We start from the raw sequence: 22500 nt of genomic DNA, 5'->3' as shown, positions 1-22500 counted from the left end.
ATTTGAGCGTATTTACTGACTTCCGTTGAAAGCTATTGAATTGAATGGCTGTTAAAACTTTAAAAATAGTTTTTCGAATTTTTTTTAAATTAACCGATCTCAAATCTACTTTCGCTTTTCGTGAACTGTAAGTCAGTTTCACTAATGACTGGACCCCTTCTTCTCTAATTCCAAAAAAGATAATATAGTTAGAGGTTCAATCTTCTAACTATTGGTTTCATGACTTCGATGCACGAGTTTTCATAATTTTTAATTTTGGATATTTTTTTCGTGTTTTTGGTTCCTTCTGTGATCTTAACACATTATCCAAATACTGATGATTGCATGGGCTCATAAATGACGCTCAATAGATCATATGTAAAGTTTTCGGAGAAAAACTTATGGTTTCAATGTCTTCGACATTTTTTTCGCACTTTTCTAAATAATTTTTGGATTTTGCCTATATTTGTTGTTGTCTCCATAGTAATAAGACTTATTGTGATGTCTTATTGATTACCTATGCAAGATAACTATTCTTGTCCTTCAATCAAGACATACTCTCCGTTTGAGCGTATTTACTGACTTCCCCTGGAAGCTATTGAATTTAATGGCTGTAAAAGTTTTAAAAATATTTTTTCGAATTTTTCTTGAAAATTAAACGATCTTAAACCTAATATTGCATTTCGTTAACTGTCAGTCAATCTCAGTAATGACTAGACTCCTCTTTTTCTACTTCAAAAAATAGATAATCTGGCTAGATGTTCTATCTAATAAACTATTGGTGTTATGACTTCGATGCACGAGTTTTCATATAATTTTTTGCTTTTGGATTTTTTTTCGTATTTTTGGTTCCTTTTGAAATCGTAACACGTTATCCTACTTTTGATGATTGCATTGGCTCAAAAATGACGTTCAATATATCACACATAAAGTGTTCAGAGAAAAACCTATGGCTTAAATGGCTTCGACACCTTCTTCTCGCACTTTTCTAATTAATTATTGGATTTTGCATATATTTGTTGTTGTTGTTTTCATAGTGAATGACTTATTGTAATGTCTTATTGATGAACTGTGGATGAAAAACCTCCTCGTTTTTTCATCAGGGCTTAACTTAGCGTATTTATTGGATTTTGTTGAAAGCTGTTGAATTTAATGTCCTTGATACTACGGGTTTTCTCAAAATTTCGTTATTATAATTTATTTCTTGATATTTGTTGATTTATTGGAGTCAAATTGTTAAACAGAAAAATTTCATTGCTGTTAAACAATTAATTGCAAGTAGAAAAAGTTTCTCGTAAAAAGTTCATTTTTTAAGGGATTCGACACTTATCTCGCTCATTTTTTTTTATTTTGCTATTTTTTGGTTCTTAAAATGCTCACTGGTCCCATAGGCTTGAAACTGAGGATTTAGTGAATATTTGTATCCGAAGCAGTCATTTTATTGCGAGTAGATTCAAAGATTATGATATTTTACGTTTTTAAGGTTTTTAATGATTTTTCAATTTTTTTAGTTTTTGTTGTTCTTTTTGTAACTTGTAACTTATTGTCGTCATTGAGAGGACCATACAATTGCATGCACTTTAAAAATCAAAATATTTACTGACAGTTTGACGTATTTGATGTTTTGTTTGTTGGATAATATGCGTTCTCATAAAATATGAGTAATGTATGTTCGTTATTTTTTCTCGTCCTTTAGCACAATCGCGTAATAACAGATCCCAATGATTTTCAAATGAGGCCCTATTGAAATTATTTATTCCTTCAAAAAAGTTTCAGCTGAATTAGTATAAATAGCAATTGAAATAAAAATACAGAAAACTCAAATAATAGCTACTGATTTTAATGGCTTTGTGTTTGTGTTTTTGCAATAATTGTAATTTATTGGTCGTAATTTTTTGAGTTTTTCTGCGTCTTTAGTCCTTTTCATGGTTTAATGTAACCAGAGACAGCTTCTATTGGTTTCATTGTGGCTTTTTAGTACATTTATTGAGAATTATTTCAGTAAAAGCTAATTATTCTTTAGACTTCTGAAATTATTTGTTTTAAAAATGTTAATAGGATTTTTGAAATTCGCCTCATTATTTCTTTTTCATGTCGACTTGTTACCTATTCTCATTAAGGATAAATTTCATCTAATGTGTGGTTAGGAAAAAGTACATTTGTGTAGTTTGGGCTTTGTCTGATTGTAATTTGAGGTTGTTACTAGGTGCTTTTAAATTAAGATATTGAGACTTGCCATTAAATTTTTGTTTTTGCTTTTTTTACTGTTGTTGTTTTTTCTTGTAGTCTTTTTAATGGCAGGTATCGTTGTATTGGCAATGCAAAGGCATGGAATTTTTTGATTCACGTATTAGTTTGGTTGTGTAACGATTTTTTTAAATGTAAGTCAAAAGACAGTTAAGTCAAAAATGTAGATGAGTGCGGGTCGGAACAGCATTTGCAAACGCACATTAACGAGCCTCCTTGTTTCAGAGATATCAGTTTTCGGATGTCTCATTCAATGGAGGAAGAAAGGGGGTTTTTCCTAATTTTGCTGGATTCAAGGAAATTTTGGAAGCAAATATTAGAGGATGTTTTGATGATTTTTTCTGTGGTCATATGCTGCGAACCATCTGCTACCCCCTTATATTGTTTTTGTTCACAGGTCCTTATAATATGACAAAAACTATACTTTAGATGTACACATTTAGCGCTATGCTTTTTCATCGCAATTTATCTTGCTTTAAATTTCCCCCCACATTAAAGCAATTTTAGAATACTTTTATTATCATATCTTACATTGATTTCGCCCTGAAAGTGTTTTGAGTCATTTGTCGCCTAGAAAAAAATCAGTTGGCCATATTATTGAGTTTCTCAAAAGTTCAAAAGCGTATTCATTTTTGTTTAGCATTTTCCACAATTGTTATAAAAAATCTCGGGATCAATTCATCAGTTATACATTCTAAACTTGCGTTTAAATGTTTGCTTTTGAGTTTTTGGCAGTTCGAATCTGTTTATATCTATAACTGATATTTTTAGATTCTCAGGGTTTACTATAACAGCATCGAAATATCACAAGCTGAGTTTAAAGTATACATCAAATTGAACTAGTTGTTTTCTGTATAAATGACATTAACCCCACTTTTGCCCTTTCAAATTCCAGACTTGACATTGATTATAAAGCGATGATTGTCTTCAAACATCAATGCATTCCTGAAGCTAATATAATGATTTTCATATCCTGACGCCTAAATCAAATCAATTCTCTTCGCGCAATTGCTTTCCGCTGAATTCGAAAAAATTCACTTCGAGAACAAGAACGTTTTAGCTACTAGTTTTTCACCGAAGCGACAATTTTAGATTTTATATTATATATCTACGCTTTCGTTGAATTTTCATGCAGCGAAAGTTAAATTACCTCTAAATTGTTTCAAATTTCCCACGTATTTGTTTGGGTGGTGCTAGGTGGATTTTTTCATTATGTTCAAAATCGAGGTTTAAAAGGTAAGTAATGCGAACGTGTTAAGCTGATAAGCTAAGCGCTGGAAATATTTACTGCGCAAGAACCACTAATATAGTTTGAGGGAAAAAATTAACATGTGATATTTTGCCTTTTCTCCTTTTCTATTTTTCCATGTTTTCACACTGCAGTACTAATAATATAACCACAATATTTTATGCCATGGAAACTTTGAAAAGGTATTTAAGCGCTATTTTTTACTTTGTCGCGTTTTTGTTCCCGTTCGTGTAAACATGTAAATTTGATCCCGTTGCTGTCTGAAATAATTTTAAGCGCTAGGAAAAATTTCCGTTTCAAATTGGATTTGTTTCGACGCGGTAAAAAATGTTTGAAATTTTAATGAGATAAATTTTCACTGCATACTTTAACCAACTGTTCAGTTTAAAAAAAATAACGTAGTGAAAATTTTTTTGTCATGTTTTAGACGGCACCTCGTTGTTTACTTGTCGTTCATATTATCGAACCAAAAAGCTGAAATTATATCTAACTTATTGTTTATAAATTTGCAGTTATTTATTTTTGGAAATTGACATTATCCACCCTAGAATTACGCATTTATCTTTCACAGACATTTAAAATCCAACACGCACCAGTAAATTGTCTCAAGATTATCATATATTACTCTCATAAAAAATTTTTACTCCTTTTAACCAGAGCACAGTTATAAATCTCATTTTACAAAGGCAATCGACATTTTTCAGGAAAATCAATCGAAAAAAATATTTGACCTTTAATATCATAATTGTTACCTCATTTTCAAATTAAATTGCGTTATATTTGCTCTTAAAATCTTTAAATCACCCTTAGAATTTTAACTACGAATAGTTATTACGCAATATGGTGCAATTTGTTTCTACATTTGGGTAACGATGTTTTGAACCCAACTTTGATTATTATTATCATTTATTTATTAACTTAAATTTCAGTGCTCGTATTATTTTCTAGCTTTATACTTATCGGGTGCTCTTGCCCCTAAGTCGTTAGGTCAAACAAATATTGGGCATTACTGAAGTGATTGTTCGAAGTCATTACTTATTATAACGATAGAATCATTCGAACATCAATCGACAACAAATATCCCCGAACTATTAACTCTGAAAATCGAAGTAATTTGGAACTTTTGATCCCGTAATGATGTCCTATAGCACACTCTTATTATTGTCGTGTTTTGTCCCGGTTCTTTTCCTGTCCGGATCAGTGCGTGGGAACAGTACAACTGAATACGACCAGTGCGACCCCAATGCACCCAAGGAACCGTGCAGCACCGGCGGAATCATATTACCGAGTAAGTACAAGGGATTTAGGAGAGCTTAATTGATAGGAAAAAATCCTTCAATGATTTAATGAGTGAAATTCTGCACATAATTCTAGACAATCGTTCTACATTTTGTTGCTGTATGTGGAAAGCATCATTGCATGCATATTTGCTTTATTTTGTCGGGGTTCCTCACCGCCCATGTTTTAAGATTTGAGTGATAAGCAAAGCGTGGAAAACAATGACAGTAATGCGATTTATGTTAAAAATTGAGAAGGTATGGAAATATCCGTCACATTTGTCCCCGAATTGTGTTTTTGAGCAATTGTCTAACTAAAACTGCTATCAAAGTACAAATTAAACAAGAATCAATGAAATCAACTAATTTTTATATTTTTTCTGGAACTGAAATGACTGTTTTGAAAATTGATTTGTTAAACTGGTGATCTGCTGTTTAAACTGTTTTTATAAACCTAGTCATGGTAACCAAGTTAATTGTTAATTCAAATTTAAAAAAGTAAATTTTTAATTGTACATAAGTTCCTGATCTTACAAATTGCGAACTAAAAAGGTCAATTGCTGGTTTGATCGTACCCACAATGTGGTAATTAACCAAATTTACTTTCAGATGTATGTCTGAGATCATTATTAATAAAAGTGAGAACTCTAGATTTATATAAATTAATTATATGAAAGATCGTGGAAAGTAGTGACATAAATCTTGGACAAATGCTGCGAGGTATTCTCACTTTTGCCCAAAATTTTGTCAAATCGACCGAAAGCCGAATCTATGTTTTACGCCTTAATGAAAACTGATCATTCCCTGAAAATATATAAAGAAAATAGTTTTCTTGCTTAATGTATTAAGCATGAATTGACATTAAAAATTTGCAAAACTTTGGCTTTTAAATAATTCTTGATATTCAGAACAACTTTCAATTCATTTGGCACATCCTTAGAATATTCTTACTTCGCGAAAAATGAAAATGAATAAAATACAGTTTTCCTGAGATATTGTATCAGGAAATAAAAAAAACTGTCTCAAATATGGGTAGCAAAATTAACACCCGAACTTTTGTTTGCTGATTGATTTTATATCTTCTTGACATTCCAGTGTCCTCAGAATTTTTTGTTGAGTTTTATAAGACAAAAATTCCATTCTTAGTTATTCTGTTCTCCCAAAAACCATTCGAATTATATATGAGGGTCATAAACTGATCTCAATTTTTTCGTGAATGCCGTTTTTGGATGACTTCTAAGGAGAAATGTTGCCGTCGTTTTTGGCAAAACTTTAATAAAATTTTAATTTGCACAGAAATATTCTTCGAAAATCGTAATTTAACTACAAAGGTCGATATTCAGAAAAGATCATTTGCTTCGTGTCCGTTTATGGAAAAGTTGAGCCCTAGAACTTTCTTTAAGAGAAAACATTTTTCATATCACCTTCACGTTATAAGTAACTTGTGGTCATAACTTTCCTAGTGGATTATGCTATAGTTCTAAATACTTTTTAAAAATTTCCGTATGTCGGGTGTCAGTGCTCAACAAATGAACGTTCCCAGGTTTTAATTTCATTATAATTTTTTTCAATCACTATTTCCCTTGCTATTTTTTCTTATTTTCCCTTACAATTATTTCAATATTTCACTTGTACCTATGGAAAAAAGTTGCTGCTCGACTTTTCGAAATTAAATACTCTCAGCTTTACAATCAGTGTTGGTGAAAATTGTACATTACAGATTTTCTGCACATTTTAAAGAAAACTTTTGGTTACTATTAATAACAAAAGTTGCTATTGTGTCAGCAAACCAAAGTCCCTAGAAATCACTTTTTATTTTTAATTCTTTTTCTCAACGTTGACTGTTTTCGTCTCTTCTCAACTATAATTGAGCAATTTTTGGTTAAAAACTGGAAAATTTATTCGATTTTGACAACATATATCAATTGATCTTGTAATAAAATTTTAATCCATTTTTTCTTTTGTTGTTCACCTATATTGGATGTGTTTTTTGCTGACGTTTTTCAATTTTTGTCGTTTCCAGCGTCTTTATCTTTTACTTTGGCACGTATGCTTTTTATCCAGCTTGATTTTTTGGTTAAACCAAAATTTGTGTCTGAACAATGTCGCTATAATTTCCAACTTCTGTCATTTATTGTTAAACGAAAATGCCTTTTGCCGTCAATAAAATTGTTTGCTTTTGAATAGCAACAGATATTTTTCTCCACAAAGCACTAACAAGGAGGCTCGGTAATGTGCGTACGCACATAAGGTTCCGACCCCGCTCATCCACATTTCTGAGTTAATTGGCTACCAAATGATGAAGAGTTAGAAAACCATCAACAACATTTATATCATTCAATAAACAACGAATGGAATACAATCGTGTACCGCTTTTTCACCCCTATTCATTTAATCCCCTATCATTTAACCCCAATTTATTCACCCCTGTATCATTTAACCCCTCTATCATTTCAACGATTTTAATCTTTCTATAAAATAAAGATTATTAAATTAGCAATATAATCATTTGGCCATGCCTCGCGGGCCATGGCCATTCCTCTGATAGTTTCATATCAAATACCGCGGCCCGTGGTATTTGATATGAAACTATCAGAACCGAGCGTGGGATTAGTTTATCCACTTAATTATGTCAAAACATGTTTTAATGTCGACTGCTAATTGGCGGGATGAATTGATAGAGGGGTGAAATGATAGAGGGGTGAATAAATCGGGGTTATAAGATAGGGGGTTAAATGAATAGGGGGGAAAAGCAGAACCGAATACTATAATGACACCCTAGAGGGCCGATGAACGTCGTTGAAAATGGGACTACTAGAAAGGACAGTAATAAATATCAAACAACAAACACTAATTAGGACCGAAACTCGATGGTTATAATTAGTAAAATCATAAAATCAAACTGGCATCAGATAAAACCTAAACAAAACGATTTAACATATACTCCATTGGAAAATATATGAGACCTGTCCGCACTGCGACTGGTTAACAAGTCGACAAAAAAGAGCAAAGAGGTGCCAACTTCAAAAATACGTTTCCATTTTTGAAATCAATTAGTTTTATCGTTATTAATGTCATTAGATATCATTTGAAATCCCCAAAATCTACGTTTATATCTCCATAGGAAACAACACAACCAGGTAATCATCCGAAGTTCAATTAAACAAAATTTCAGAGCCCATGGAACCTACGATCATTGTTATAAATTAAAAAGAAAAAAAAAAGAAAACAAAAATCCTATAATTTGTACAAATATAATAAATCACATTTATTTTGTTAAATCTCGTAGTAACAGTAGTAGCAAAGCCGAGAAACATATGTTTGAAGCATAAATCGTTATAAAGATCAAATTATAGTTCACTGGAAAGGGGTTGTGACCCGTGTTTACAGAGACTGAGCTACAAGTTGACAGAGAAACTATTTAAGAAAAATGACAAAGCTCAAAAACCGAAATAGGTTTTTGAAAACAAATTATTTCAATAGTCATAGCAGAGGTAAAATTTCAACAACGAGCACTGGATTAAGTTGCAAAACCTCAGGAAGCCATTTGGGCCTGTTAATAATGAGACTAAGTCACAACCACACAAAATAACAACAAAGATATAAAAAGCCAAAACTTCAAACGATTTTACGAGATCACACTATACAAGGCACTATAATTCGAAAATGACGCCTGCAAGAACTGTAAATTGTCACTTTTTCTTCGTTTTGACATCAGCGAGTCTTATTTTTAAAAGGACGACTACGAGGAGATGACAAAAAAAAACCCAAAAATTTAACAGTATAGAAACCTAGAAAACTTTTTGTGAAAATAATGGTCGAAGCAATAGATCACAACGCTTAGTCCAGCGCAAAAATTTATGAATCAACAAAAGTATTTGAGACTTTTAATTATTGAGATCGAGTTACATGGTTACGTAAATAAAAGCAATGGGATACGATTAAAAAAAGTCTTATTTCAATTTTAAAGTCATTAAAACAAAGAGCTATAAACTGAAATCTTTAACTAGGTTGATTTATATGCCCCGGGGAAGCAATTGAGACCTTTTGTTATCAGGTATATGGCATACAACAACAAAAACAGTGACAAAAATAGGCAAAAACAAAAAAAAATGCATTTAAATTTTGCGAGATAACTGTGTCTCAGCCCAAAAAGCACAAAATATAACTAAAACAATTAACATATCCAGATACGCTTTTTTTCCAACGCTGCGCGTTTTCCCTACTATGCTTTCCTTCAATTGGTCTTGTCAGTATTATATTAATTTGACAACGAAACAAAATGAACTCCTAAAATATACAATTATGCTCAAAAATAAAAAAAAATTAAAGAAAACGCGTAGTCTGAAGAGAAAAAGTCCTTCAGTTGAAAAAAGGACCATTACGGGGACCAAAAAGGACCAAAAAGGAGGATTAATTTATAAGCCAAAGGAAATCGAGTTCTGCTTGTTTTTACTGATACCGCGCCCTAAGTTGAGAGAAATAAGATAAAAATGGTGGCAAAGTTCAAAAATTAAACGACATTCTCTTAAAAACAGTTAGATTCAAAGTCAAAACAGACATAAGATAACAACTGAAATGTGTCTAAACTGATTTATACTTTCTAAAAAATGACTGGATCTTTGACTGGGACAATAAGTCATTTAACTGCAAAAAAGATAACAAATGAAAGTAAAATTCAAGAATTACATAAAATATTTTTTACGAAAACAGTTGGTCAGAGCCACAGAAACCATTAGCTTTTTCTGAAACCGTGTTATAATCTCGTTGGGCCTCGTTTTCTGTGAATGGTATCTGTCACTCCTTGTGCCCTGAATTGAAATTCTTGTAAGTAAAACAAGTTTACACAACAAAATTTACATAGAAATATTTTGAAAAAAAGTCGCGCCCCATTAAAATATAAAGAATTTATTCTCGTGAGCATCCATGGCGAGATCAAGATCATCCCAGATCCTACTACGCGTCTAACAAAATACTCACTTTGTTTCAAATGGTTGTGAAATAGAACAATTTTTGAACAAAAATTTTCTGTTTGGCAAAAAATTTTTTTGTAGTTATCGAGTTTTCATTTTCAAAACACTGGCGAAATATTATTTTCAGAAGAGTCCCAAAGCCCGCGGTTGTAGAACCAGCTCGTTTGTCAGCTCAAAATGAATATTGCCGCTGTTTCAAGCTATCTACTTCCAGCAAATTTAAGATAAGTGGGCTAAAAAAGCAAATTTGGTCCCGAAAAAAAAAATGAATTTTGAAAATTTTTGCTAAAAATTCTAGCCAAAAAACTCAATGAGTTCAGCAAACGTCTTCTTTAGAGATAAAATCAATAGCACTACAGCAAAAAATTTGAACAATTTTTTTTGCAAAATTGACGAAAATTAGGTCAAAAATACCGAAAATGTGAATAAAAACAGATAAATTACGTCAAATATTCACAAAATTTTAAACCTCGAAAACTCCCTATAAAAGGCGAAAACTGAAAAAATCTTTTTAATTCCATATTCTACGCTGGACGATCTTTTTAATGATACCACTCACAACTCTCTATGATGATTATATCGATCGGCCAAAATTGACTGAACAAAAAAAAACCCATTTGAGTATATAGTTCCTCCCCCACTAAAGTGGGTCGGAACAATAAATGAACTATGATTAACCGTAAAAATTATTAGTTTGCTTTAACGACACTCTGGATGTGGTAAAATGGGGGATGCTATATGGAGAATTTGTTTTAATTACGAACCTCTCTTAGCTAGTTTAATGATAGAGAATGAATTTTGATTTTAGGATGGGGCACAGACGGAGAAGAAATTTCAACAGCTACCATGATCTTGAGGGCCACAATCTACTTCTTGGGTGAGACTTTTTTGCTCAGATTATTTTTATGTACTACTTCCAATTTCTACTAATATATTTGTCTGTACGTATTCTCAGTCATACAGCGAATGAGCTCTGGATGATTAGCAGAAGCTTGTTCTCAGCTGTTTTTTTCTACCATTTCCACACAATTCGAGAAGTTGTTTTCTTTATGCGAGGATCTTTGCTCTGTGGCGACTTTTATTGTGTGTGATTCTTCGGCGCGATACCGCAATCATTGCAGTCGAGGTCCTAAGGGCCACAATTTACATATTATTCGAGATTTTATTGTTTTACGGGCAATTTTTCTGTACTTCATCAAAATTCCGATTGTCGAACCAACTTTTCCAAGTGCTTGCGGTACTTGAAGTATGTTATTCTTGATTGTTCTGACCAACTTTAGTGGGAGACGAACTATAACCTCAAATAGATTTTGTTGTTCAGTCCGCTTCGCTTGATTTATATCTTCATTGAAGAGAGTTGCGAGTGGTATCAATTGAAGCCACGTTTAGCGTAGAATATATAATTAAAAAGATTTTTGAATTGCGGTTTTTCAACGGAGTGATCGAGCCTTAACGTTTTGTGAACATGCGACTGATTTTCGTTGTTATTGTTTATATTTTCCCTATTTTTGGGCGATTTTTGTCGGCTTCGCTTCACAAACAAGCAAAACAATTCAAGGCGAATTTGAACAGAGAAGTTAGAATAGCATGCCAAGCAAACCTTAATGCTACATGTTGAATGGAGTGAAATTGAAACTCAAACTCTAACTACCACCGCATCAATAAAGCAATATTACGACAAATTAACGAACAAATAGCATCAGATTTTTTACGCACGGTTTCCGAGTGAGCAAAAATTCTATATTGTAACAAACTTTCCATGACATCAAGTTTCCACTGAAAAAAAAACGTTATGAAGACCTTTTCACATTCTGTTGAGAACCCTATCTACAACAATTGAGAATGCAATTTTGACTTGTGAAACACTTGACTAGTACCATAGAAGTAGCTTTCAAAGCTGCCAAAAATCAGTTGAAACTTATTATTTTGTCTCATTAAATTGACATACAGTGCGTATTGATAATAATTCAGTTGAGCTATATGTTATCGTGTCTTGTTTCTGTGAGTCATTGTAGTGATTGTGCAGTTTAACTGACTTTGACTTGTGGAAAGAGATTGAACTTTGATATTCTCAAACTTTCTTTCTGAGGGACAAAGTTTGTAAGAAGAAGTTTCGTTTATTGGCTTTAAGGAAGCCCAGCTGGTTTTTAGGCCAATTTATGAATTAAAAAAAATTAATATTGACTAAATTCGGAAATTACAAATGTAAATTCATTAGCGCTTCCGCTTTTTTTGCTTGATTAATCAATTCATTTGACGTTTCGACCCAATTAGGTTTATTAACTGGGATTTAACATCAAGATAATTTGAATTTTGATTTTATGTTTTGAAATAATAACAAAATTTTGAGAGAAAGTTGACAATGGTAGGCCAACTGCGTCCAATCTGCTGAAAAAAATGCCAAGACCATCAACCACCGCAAAATCGACAGAACCAACAGAGGGACGCCACTGAGGCGAATCAAAAAATGCACTTCAAAAAATTGAAGTTCGAACCCGCTTTAAAGTAATAAGCAAATAAAAAGCGAAAGAAACCAGGAAATTCAAACTTGGTCCGCAATTTATGCACAGTAACCGTACAATATCAGCACAATTCAATTACGATTAATGTTAATGCCACGGTAATCTACAGTGTGGCGGATAATACAGATCCCAAAACCTAACTGAAAAAAATGTAGTAACCGCACAGACTGCGAATCGCTAAAATGAACTGGGCGCTGAAAAGTTTTCCTGATTTTTGATAGGAGAGCAGCCGATACACATTTTTTTGCCAAATATGCTGAAAAATATATTAAAATTTTTTACTAGATCTTATGGTTCAACTTCTAGAGAGAGAAGAGTGTTGTTGTTACATTCAACTTTCTGGAAAAACGTTTCCTGAGCTTTTCTAATTTCTGCTTTTTTCCATCAAAATGGCACAAAATAAGCATTCTTGCCAATTTTTTAATTAAAAAAATGGCTGACTAACACATCTAAAAACTGCTATCGCAATCTCTGTTTACCCCTAAGATGGCTAATTTTGCTGACGCGTCTTTTGAGAGCGTTCTTGAAATTAATTTTAGTCCGTTTTTCTATTTTAACACAATTATTATCCAAAATGCATCCCTTATTTTTGATATTATAACTTTTTTTCAAATTATCCAAATCCATAATAGTTTGAACAATAAGGTGTTTCTGATGAATGAACATCAACAGCAAGCCTAGTTTTCGTCTAATCGTTGTTTTACAGTCCAATAAAATTGTGGTTGTAATCAGCTGCTGACTTTTTGAAAAATATGTACTCTTTTTTATGACAGAACAGAACATTTTAAATATAGGCTTATATTTAGGCTTTTTTTATTCAATTGCCTCTGGTCAATTCGAGTTTTAAAATTACTTGTTTTCAAATTTGACAATGGATTTTTTAGCTTCGCCAGTTTTTTCGGTATTTCTCTTCAAGTTGTAGCCTAAATTCAGTTATGAAAAATTGCATCGTCTTTCTTATGGTTCAGATTTTAATAATTATTGTAATCTTACGCTTTCAGTTATGCTTTCTTGGTTTTGATAATGCGAAACTTCAGAAAATGTTTAAGAAATCTGAACCTTTTCCCATTTTTGAGATTCTTCTTATTGTCCTGTCACATTTTTGACAGATCGTACGTCACAATATTGACACCTACAAAAGAGACAAACTATAACTTATTAATGTTCAGAGATTGGATTAGAGTTCTTGCGGTTTCATTACGGTCTTCTAGTAAATTTTAAAGAAAGATTTTTTTTTCTTTTTTTCTTTCTTTGTTGCCCTGTTTGCAATCGTTCGAAAAAAATCAGGAGGAAAGCAAGTACTAGCGTTTTGCTATCGTTAAGTAAGTGGACCTATTTACTGATTGCAATTGATAGCCAAAATTTTTCATGATTTTGAAATAAAATATTTTAAAGAACTAGACTTATTTTTGATATTTTCTCCTGCAGTAGTTTTCTGTCTAATGGTTACATAGTCTCAGTACTTAAAGTTCGCATATCGAAATATTGGTAGTGATAAGATGTTCAGTTGTACGTATCTAAACCTTTCTTTGCAATTTTTTTTTGTTTTAACGTCTTCGACACCATTTAATTGCAAAGATTTAGTGCATTTTGATTTTTTTACGTATTTGTCGTTCTTTTTGACGAGGTATGACATATTCTGAATAATGAGAGATCTCAACGGCTTTTTTTTGGAGAAATAAAACCCTGAAATATTTACTTTTTTAGTTGGTATTAAATATCTTTATCACTTTGATATAAATTGTAATTGATAAAGAAAAGAATGTCTTTTTTAATTTTTCGTTTTTTTTCTTTTTGTTTACTTGTTGCCTCGTCTCGTTATTCATTTGTCGAAAGTCAATTTATCGGTGTTCAATGAAGGCGCAATTGATTTAATGCCATTGAGACCGCTTTCTCGAAAATTTTTAATGAAATTTTGTGTTCATTATTTGTTGTCTGTTTTTGTAGACGTACGACACATTTTGAATAATGACTGTTCTGTTTCTTCACTTAGACGGTTAAACATAGATCTATAAAAGAACTTCAGTCTATATCTTATGGTTGTCATTGTTTGAATCTTGGTTTTTAACTAATCCGTTTTTCTTCTTTTTTTGTCTAATTGTTACCAGGTCGCATTAATAATTGGCCCCATGTTTTTTGTCGAACAAATTAATTTGTTTAGTTTATGTTTTATCTGACGCTATTTTGACTTTAAAAATAAGTTTTCTCCAATTGAATAATCATTGATTTTTGGATGTAAGAAAGGCTCGTTGTTGTTGCTGGGTTTTGTTCTCTGTCTTGTCTCGTAGTCTTAATATTGACAAGTCTAATCTGTCCTCTAATAAGGCATTTTTTACTTTACTAAGTGATCTGAGGTTTGAGCTATTTTTTATTCATACACCAATTATTTTTGAGCATTATCTGAATTTTGAAAGTTTTCTATCTCTTCCTCATTTGGTGGACAATTATGCCAAAATTGTGGATGAGTGGGGTTGGAAAATATTTGGAAAAGCGCGTTACCGAGCCTCTTTATTTTAATACACACAGCAGTTGCCCTATTTGTAACAACCCTCGAGTCATCAGAAGGTTCGAGAACGAAAAATTGTTTCAGATAAGGTGTGTATTTGGAACTTTAAAGCAGAACGCTTCCGAAATAATGTTGCAGTGACCGTATTGCATGACACTATTATGTTTTACGAAATTATATTTAGTTATTTTTCAGTACTCATTTGAAAACATTTACTCAAACATCGTCCCGGTATTGCGTTTTGTTCGAGTGCAATAACAACTTGAAAAAGTATGTTTCACAAAAAAAGTCTGGTGTGTGATACTCACCTTCCCGGGTCGAGGTTTTTGGGTGAATTTTTTTAAGAAATGCGGTGAATGTGGTGAATTTTTGTAAGAAATGCGGTGATCGCGGTGAAAAAAATTTCACCGCTTTTCTTACAAAAAGTCACCGCGAAATTCACCGCATTTCTTACAAAAATTCACCGCATCAACTTTTGAGGCAAATTAATGTAAGAAATGCGGTGAATGCGGTGAAAAAATAATTCACCGCTTTTCTTAAAATTTTACCGCGCCCGTTTTCCAATGTTTAATTAATTTCACAAGAATTAACATCGATTTAGTGACAGTTGGCGCAGTGAAATAAGAAGTTGAAGACATTCAGGAGGTAAGACGTTCGAGCCCGTGTTTAGTAATGTGTTTTTTCTAAGCGAATACCGAACGCGGTGAAAATAAATAACTCGCCGCCATTCACCGCATTCACCGCAAAAAGATGTTAAAAATACGCGCTGAAAATTATTTTTTCCAACAAATTTCTCACAAAAATTCATCGCCAAACCTCGACTCGGGTTTCATCGGACGCGCATATTGTTCATACAGTTATATTACTTGTATAGTCTGTCCGATAAAGTTGAAATAAGTGAATTTTTCAAAAACCAATGACCATGCAGAGTTCAAAGGGTAATGGTTATGAAAGAAAATGAATGGGACCTTCAGGGAAAAGGCGTTGACCTTCTAAGTGATGCTTGTCTTTCTGATGGAACGGACGTACTGTTCACGCATTTAGGTCTGTGCTACATGTTCCTTGGAGTGTCTCAAATAGCCGATCTGTTCATGGAGGCGATAGAAGTCATCACTTCGACCACTTCTGTCCGGGTGGTGAAAACTTCTTCTGGCGAATACAAAGAAGTTGAGGTGCAAGTTTGGAACGAAACGGTCGCCAATTTAACCCTAATGGCACTCGGATCTTCGGCTCCTGAGATTTTGCTCTCAGTTATTGAAATTTGCGGTAACAATTTCAAAGCGGGTGATTTGGGTCCGGGAACTATCGTGGGTTCGGCAGCATTCAACTTATTTGTGATCACGGCTTTGTGTGTGTCTGTGATTCCCGATGGAACTGGGAAAAGTGTGAAGAACTTTGGAGTGTTCGCATGTACTGCATCTTGGAGTATTGGTGCATACGTCTGGTTGTACCTGATGATAGCTGTTATTACTAAGGAAAAGGTAAGAGATAATCAGAGCTGCATAATAGCCCCATACAGCTTAGGTTCCCAAGTTGAGACAGGAAGGTTGTCCTGCAATAGATTTCAACACTCGGAACACTCTTTTAACACTAATAAAACAAGGAGGCTCGGTAATGTGCGATCGCACATAAGGTTCCGACCCCGCTCATCCACAATTTTGGCATGATTCTCTATCAAATGAGGAACAGATAGAAAAAAATTCAATTAATTTTCAAAAAAGATTTGTATATGAACGAAAAGATAGCCTCCAAAGCAAATAACTCTGTGGAGTAAAAAAAAAATGATGCATTAGATTGATGAGATATGCCAATATTAAGAAAGCGGGTCAAGACGAACAGTAAAATTAAACCACATCAACAACAATAACAACAGCAACAACAACAACAACAACAACAACAACAACAACAACAACAACAACAACAACAACAACAACAACAACAACAAACAATAATTACATCAAAAACATTATATCCGTTTTAAAAACAAAACCTAATATCAAAGTCAAAATAGTGTCAGATGAAAGTGAAACTAAACAAAATAACTTGTGAAAGATATGGGACCAGTCAATAATAATGCTTGATAACAATTAGACAATAAAGAACAAAAGATGTTAAAACAGTTGAAAACAAGTTGAAAAATTCGCTCATTTTTTTTTAAAAAAACAGTTAATTTCAAAGTAATGAAAACAATTGGAAATCAAGTAAAAGGTCCCATAGGTTTAAAATTTTCAATGCTTCTACATACGGTAATTAAGAACTGTCGGTATTCAATTTTTATTGAGGTTACAAAATAACAACAAATAGAGAATAAACAAAAAATCAGTTAAAACTTGACAGAAAACGCTTTCGAAGCCGTAAAGCCATACTTTGGCCCTCAAAAAACGTTTGATCGCAGCCTCGGCAAACACCAATAAATTATTATTGACCTCTAATTAATGAAACTAGTTAAGAGGTGGACAAAAAAAAGACAAAATTAAGTAATACTAGTTTTTTCCGAAAAAAAATTGTTCCCAAAGAGATCAAAGCCATTAATTACAAAATGAAATAATTAAATAGGTTCCTTGATTCTTCCAAGGGAAACCTTTGAGAGCTGCAATTATCTAGAATATGTCTTACGTCTACAAAAAGAACGTCAAAAACGACTTAGAGCAAAAATTAATTTAATTTTTTTTTGTGGGAAACCCGTGTCGAAGCCAGTAAAGTCATAACGAATTTTTAAAAACCTTAGATTTTTTTGACACCAATCCTATTCAACACCTTCCCTTGACAACAAAAATGTCATATTTGGCCTGTATTTAACGAGACTAGTTATCAAACAGAAAAAAAAACGAACAAAATTGAAGTTAAAACGTGTTTTTTTTGGAAAACAAAAATTTTCAGAGTCATGAAAGCCATCAGTTATCTACTAATATCCAAGTATCAGCTCATCTATTCTTTTATGAATACCAATGAAACCGTGATATTGTACAGGAAAAAACCCTAACCGTGTTATTGTTCGACTAAAAGACAAAGTAAAAAGATAAAAAATTCTTTGAAATTCTTCAAGAAAGTAGTGTCGAAGCCGTTAAAACCATAATCTATTTTTTGAAGGACCATAATATTATCAATTGTGTTCTATTTTGAACGCCAATAATGTGATATATGACCTGTCAATAGCGTGATAAAGTGACAAATTTAGAAAATGTGAAAAATGGGCAAATACTAAAAAAAAATAAAATTTTAAATCTAGTATCAAAGCAAGAAAACCATAACTTAAGGCGTAAAACCGCAACAATTATTGGATTTAAATTCAGTAGAATGAGGAAGCATTCTTTCATTGCTGACACTAATCTACAAGTTGACCAAATTAAGTGAAAAATGGAGGCTAAGTTCAATAAGCCATTGTTTATTTAAAAACCAAATTTTCTAAAAGTCAAAACGACCATAAGCTGTCAAGTTATAAACTAGACAAACTAATTTGGAGTTAATAAGAAAGTCAAATGGACCTATCAATAGTGATCTTTGATTTGATATTTTCTTTTATTTAAATAATATAATAAAGATCGAATTTTTTTTATAAAAAGACCGACTGATTACAATCCGAATTATTTTTGGATTGTAACAGTCCACGATTGGTCCAAAACTAGCCCTGCTAATGCTGTTCGTCAATTAAGAACAGTTATCTTTTCGAGGGTTATAGATATAGATGTTTTGTTAGTTAAAAAATCAAAAATAAATGCCGCGTTTTCAACGAGTAAATTTAGCAAAAAAACAGCAAAGTTTCAGTTACGGAGCACTCCCAACCGAAGTTGAAGTGGGAATGGCCCCTTTTTAAGTCTACAAAGAATGTGTTGGTTGCGTTTGGGTGTGTACTTCCTGCAAATTTAATCAAGCGGACTAAAGAAACTTATTTCGTGCTGTTTTGGATGAAGAACTCTGAATTTTTAAACATGTAGCCAGAATTTTTGACAAAAAAAAATAGAAATAGCCTAGAATATTTTTTGTCTATAGCAATAAAATCAATAAACATTTTTTTAAAAAAAATTATTAAATTTTAGCAAAATTGGCGAAATTGTAGTCGAAAATTGGCGAAGATTCCGGAAAATGTGAATAAAATCAACGGAATTCACTCTATTTTCTCAAAAGTTTTAACCTCGATAACTCCCTGTAAAAAACGAAACTCAAAAAAATATTTTTAATTCCATATTCTACGCTGGACAAGCTTTCTAATGATACCAGTCTCAACTCTCTACGGTGAACATATCGATCGGCCAAAATTGACTGAACAAAAAAAAACCCATTTGAGTTTATAGTTCCTCCCCCCTCAAGAGGGTCGGAACAATCACAATTTTTGGTTTCGAATTAGATGATGAGAGGTAGTTTGACGTCTAATTCTTTGCTGAATTTAGTTTTTCTTACTTCTCTAATAATTTGGTTCGCTTTTGGTCATCCGAAATCACCAAGCTAAAACAAACTTGTAACACATATAGATTCCGTAATTTTGCAGCCTAGTTTCAATTGTGTAAGGACAAAATACCAAAACCAATATACCAATGCGACGAAATACCCAAAATGCTTCTCAAATTTTGTCCTAATGTTGAAACTACTGCAACGAGTATTTAGCATAATAATTAGCTGGTGCAGTTTGCCATGCCTTGCTTGCAATCTAGAATAGCCGGATTCTGATTTTAATCACTGTATTTGCAAGTTAAGCTTTTTAAACTACATTTTGTTGAAAAAAGCTGAATTTTAGCCGAAACTTTACAAACTCTGCGCCGACACAAATTCAAGCCCGGTAAGCGCCCGTTAGCTTTCTAGCGACAACCTTCACATCTTTCTACTATCTGCCGAAACTGAAAAAATATAATACAAGTTGCTGAGCATACAGCTTCAGGCGCATGATATGAAATAATTATCAATTTTTAAATTTCCAGTGGCACATTTTGTGAAATGAATTCCTATTCTTGTACTTGGATCAAAATTTAAATTGATGTTCCAATTGAATATTAGCGCTTTGAAGCAGTAAAGTGACGGGTATCCTCGGATAAAAACTTCCTCTTGATTCATTGTCAGGTTTAATTGAAATCAATTTTTTCATGAAAATTTGTTTTATGCCAAAATACCTAATCCGTCGAAATACCAAATTGATTCCCCTTTGATGTGTTCTTTCAAAAATTTGATTCGAAAATAGGAATTACACGCATTTTTTGTCATTCTAAAATGCATAGCTTGATCCCATGTTTCAACATTTTCGAAAATTTCACAGTACTGTCTTTAACATGGAATTACTCTGAACAGTCTGAATAGTTGATCCGTTTCTTTTCTTGGCCAACGTTTTGATGTAAAGTATGCTGTTTCAGTACTGGTTTTACAAGTTAATAATGAAATAGGCAGGTTCAGTACTGAATTGCTCTGGGCGCTCAGCCCGAGTTGTTCCAGACTTTTTGAGTTGTTCCAGAGTTGTCCCAGGGTCCATAAGATGTTTTTGCTCTAATCACGTCGTTCCGCCACTCTCTTTTTATTACTTCACATATCTTAAATTGGGGTTTGAAGTGGACTTACAGAGGCCGCGACTTAGTATTGACCAAATTCCTTAGCCCTGTTGGGATTTTTAATTCCTTTTTTGTTGGTTTGCAGGTCGATTGGTGGGAAGGGTTGATAACCCTGCTGCTGTTCGGGGCATTTATCCTCATGTCCTACACCATAGACAGGAAGAACGAGGCCTGTGCCCTGGGATTCAGATATGTGGGCATCTATGACCCAGAAGGAGATGGCGAAGGAGGGGACACTGCCGTTGTCACTGCAAACGGGGAGGGATCTGTGAGTACTTATGTCCAAAATGCCCCCCCCCCCCCGGCGAGGCGTTAGAATATATCTTTGTCGCGCTAAAAATTTGCTAATAGAATACAAAAATAGATTATCCGTAGTGATAATTGGCTAATCTGTATTTTAAGGTGTTAGAGAGGGGTTTTGCCCAAAAAGGGCAGATCTATTTCGAAAGCTATTATCAAACTGCACGGTGAAATAGCAGAAGTTTGTAAGAATTACGACGGAAAACAACTCAATTTGTCAATTATGTGGAAATGGTGGAATGTTTTCTTTTTCCTTTTACTGCTCTTTTCGTAAAACTCGGCCGTAAATGCCCTCTAAATCTAGAACCGCTCTGAGCTTTTTCTGCCAATCCTGCCCCTTTCATGGTATAAAAACACTACTAGTGCATCGCCAAACACGGTTTATAGAGCTTGTTCATGGTGAAAGAATACTATAAGTATGTTAAACCAATTTTTGAACAAAAATGATTGCTCTTTTTACAGGAAAAACTTCCCCTCAATGACGTAGAAAATGGAATGGCTGCTGACAATTCCCGTGCAACTGATGGACCGTCGCAGGCAGCATTGACCCTGTCCAAAATGGTCCAGCAGAAAATGTCGACCAAGGAGAAAATCATGGCGCGACTGAAGGAAATAGCCGACAAAAACCCTAGTGAACCCGACTCCTGGCTCAATAAAGTCGATTCAGAACTTAGTCAAATTATATTCTACGGTAAATCAAGAGCTTACTTCAGAATTCACAAAGTAGATGTTAAGAACCAAACTGAGAAATACCGAAAGTTCCTTCGGGAAGCGGTTTCCAACCTGAGCGAGATCAAGAAAGACTCGGCAACCCGAAACGTCGTGTTCTGTGCCGACACCAAGGTCAAGTTTGCCGAGTCGTGTGGAACTGGTAAAGTTGTGATTGAACGAGCTGGACCCTTTCTGGAAACCTCGACTACCAAATTGCAATACGCTGTGGTCGAAAGCGAAACGGCTAAGAATGCCGCGACTGCTAAGAAGGACTTCGAGCCCTCAAATGGATGGCTGGAATTTGCACCCGGGGAGACTCAAAAGACGGTTGATGTCGTGATCTATGATGACCCAGAGTTTGAAGAAGATGAAGAGTTTGTTGTGAAACTTTTCGACATCCAGGAAACAACATCAGATGTTCCAAAGGCATATGTGGTAAGATTGCTTATATGTTTCTTTGCTAAAAATGAAATTAATTTCTTTTAAAATCTCAGCAGCAATTATAGCTCCACCCTTCCAATAAAGAGTATCAGAAACCTATATGCTGTTGCGAACGTTTGGTCGTACACAATCGATGTTTAAAGTAAAATACAAGCGGGACACCATTGGAAAACTTAAGAGAGTGTGACTCAATCTTTACGAAAAAATTATACCATGTTAATTTTTCTAGGAAAACGGTAAACAAAATTGTTGAAAATAAAATAATTTTCGTGCCTTTTATATGTAGACGTACATGCATAACACGTAGATCTGTCGAGCGTGAGAGATTTAAAAATTGATAAATTTAAGGCACCAATCTGCTGGTTTGAAACAGCGACAAAATCTTAAAGCGTAACAATCATAATTCGTACATATTCTTAGAGCCGAGTCAAAAACCGTGTCCATAATAATTAATCAGAGATCTTTTGAAAAAAACTTTGATTAAAACGCAAAACCGATACAATTATTTTATTTATTGTGTCTCAATAGTTTTTTTTTTTGGTCTGCTGGGAGGACATCATTGTAAATTGAACTAAAGAAGTAATAGTTTCAGACTATCAAAAGCAGAAAAAACTTTTCGAAAGAAAAATTCACTTGTTCATTCAAAATAATTTCCAGTAATGTAAACTTTGTCAAAATTTGCCAAACTTTTGTGACTTTATTCCAGTCTAACTCAATTTTCTTTCACACTACTTAATCACTTCTTGGAATATAACCAATCATTA

The 22500-nt window shown here is 33.4% G+C and overlaps 1 protein-coding gene across 1 annotated transcript in view; it reads left to right on the top strand.

The window, feature by feature from the left end:
* Positions 1–22043, top strand: part of LOC142341341 (sodium/calcium exchanger 1-like) — a 35846-nt gene extending 13803 nt beyond the window's left edge. Inside the window, exons 2-7 of the mRNA XM_075392269.1 lie at positions 3903–4763; positions 10534–10602; positions 15798–16234; positions 20370–20552; positions 21047–21730; positions 22023–22043. Coding sequence (XP_075248384.1) covers positions 4610–4763; positions 10534–10602; positions 15798–16234; positions 20370–20552; positions 21047–21730; positions 22023–22043 — 1548 coding nt within the window. The 5' untranslated portion in view covers positions 3903–4609. The remainder of the gene's footprint in view (positions 1–3902; positions 4764–10533; positions 10603–15797; positions 16235–20369; positions 20553–21046; positions 21731–22022) is intronic.
* Positions 22044–22500: the final 457 nt, after the last annotated feature.

Source organism: Convolutriloba macropyga, chromosome 6 (assembly GCF_964194025.1).
Source record: "Convolutriloba macropyga chromosome 6, txConMacr16.3, whole genome shotgun sequence".
In the NCBI taxonomy this organism is placed as follows: domain Eukaryota; kingdom Metazoa; phylum Xenacoelomorpha; order Acoela; family Convolutidae; genus Convolutriloba; species Convolutriloba macropyga.
The sequence above is the reverse complement of the archived record's forward strand: the minus strand, read 5'-3'. Positions and strand labels throughout refer to the sequence as shown.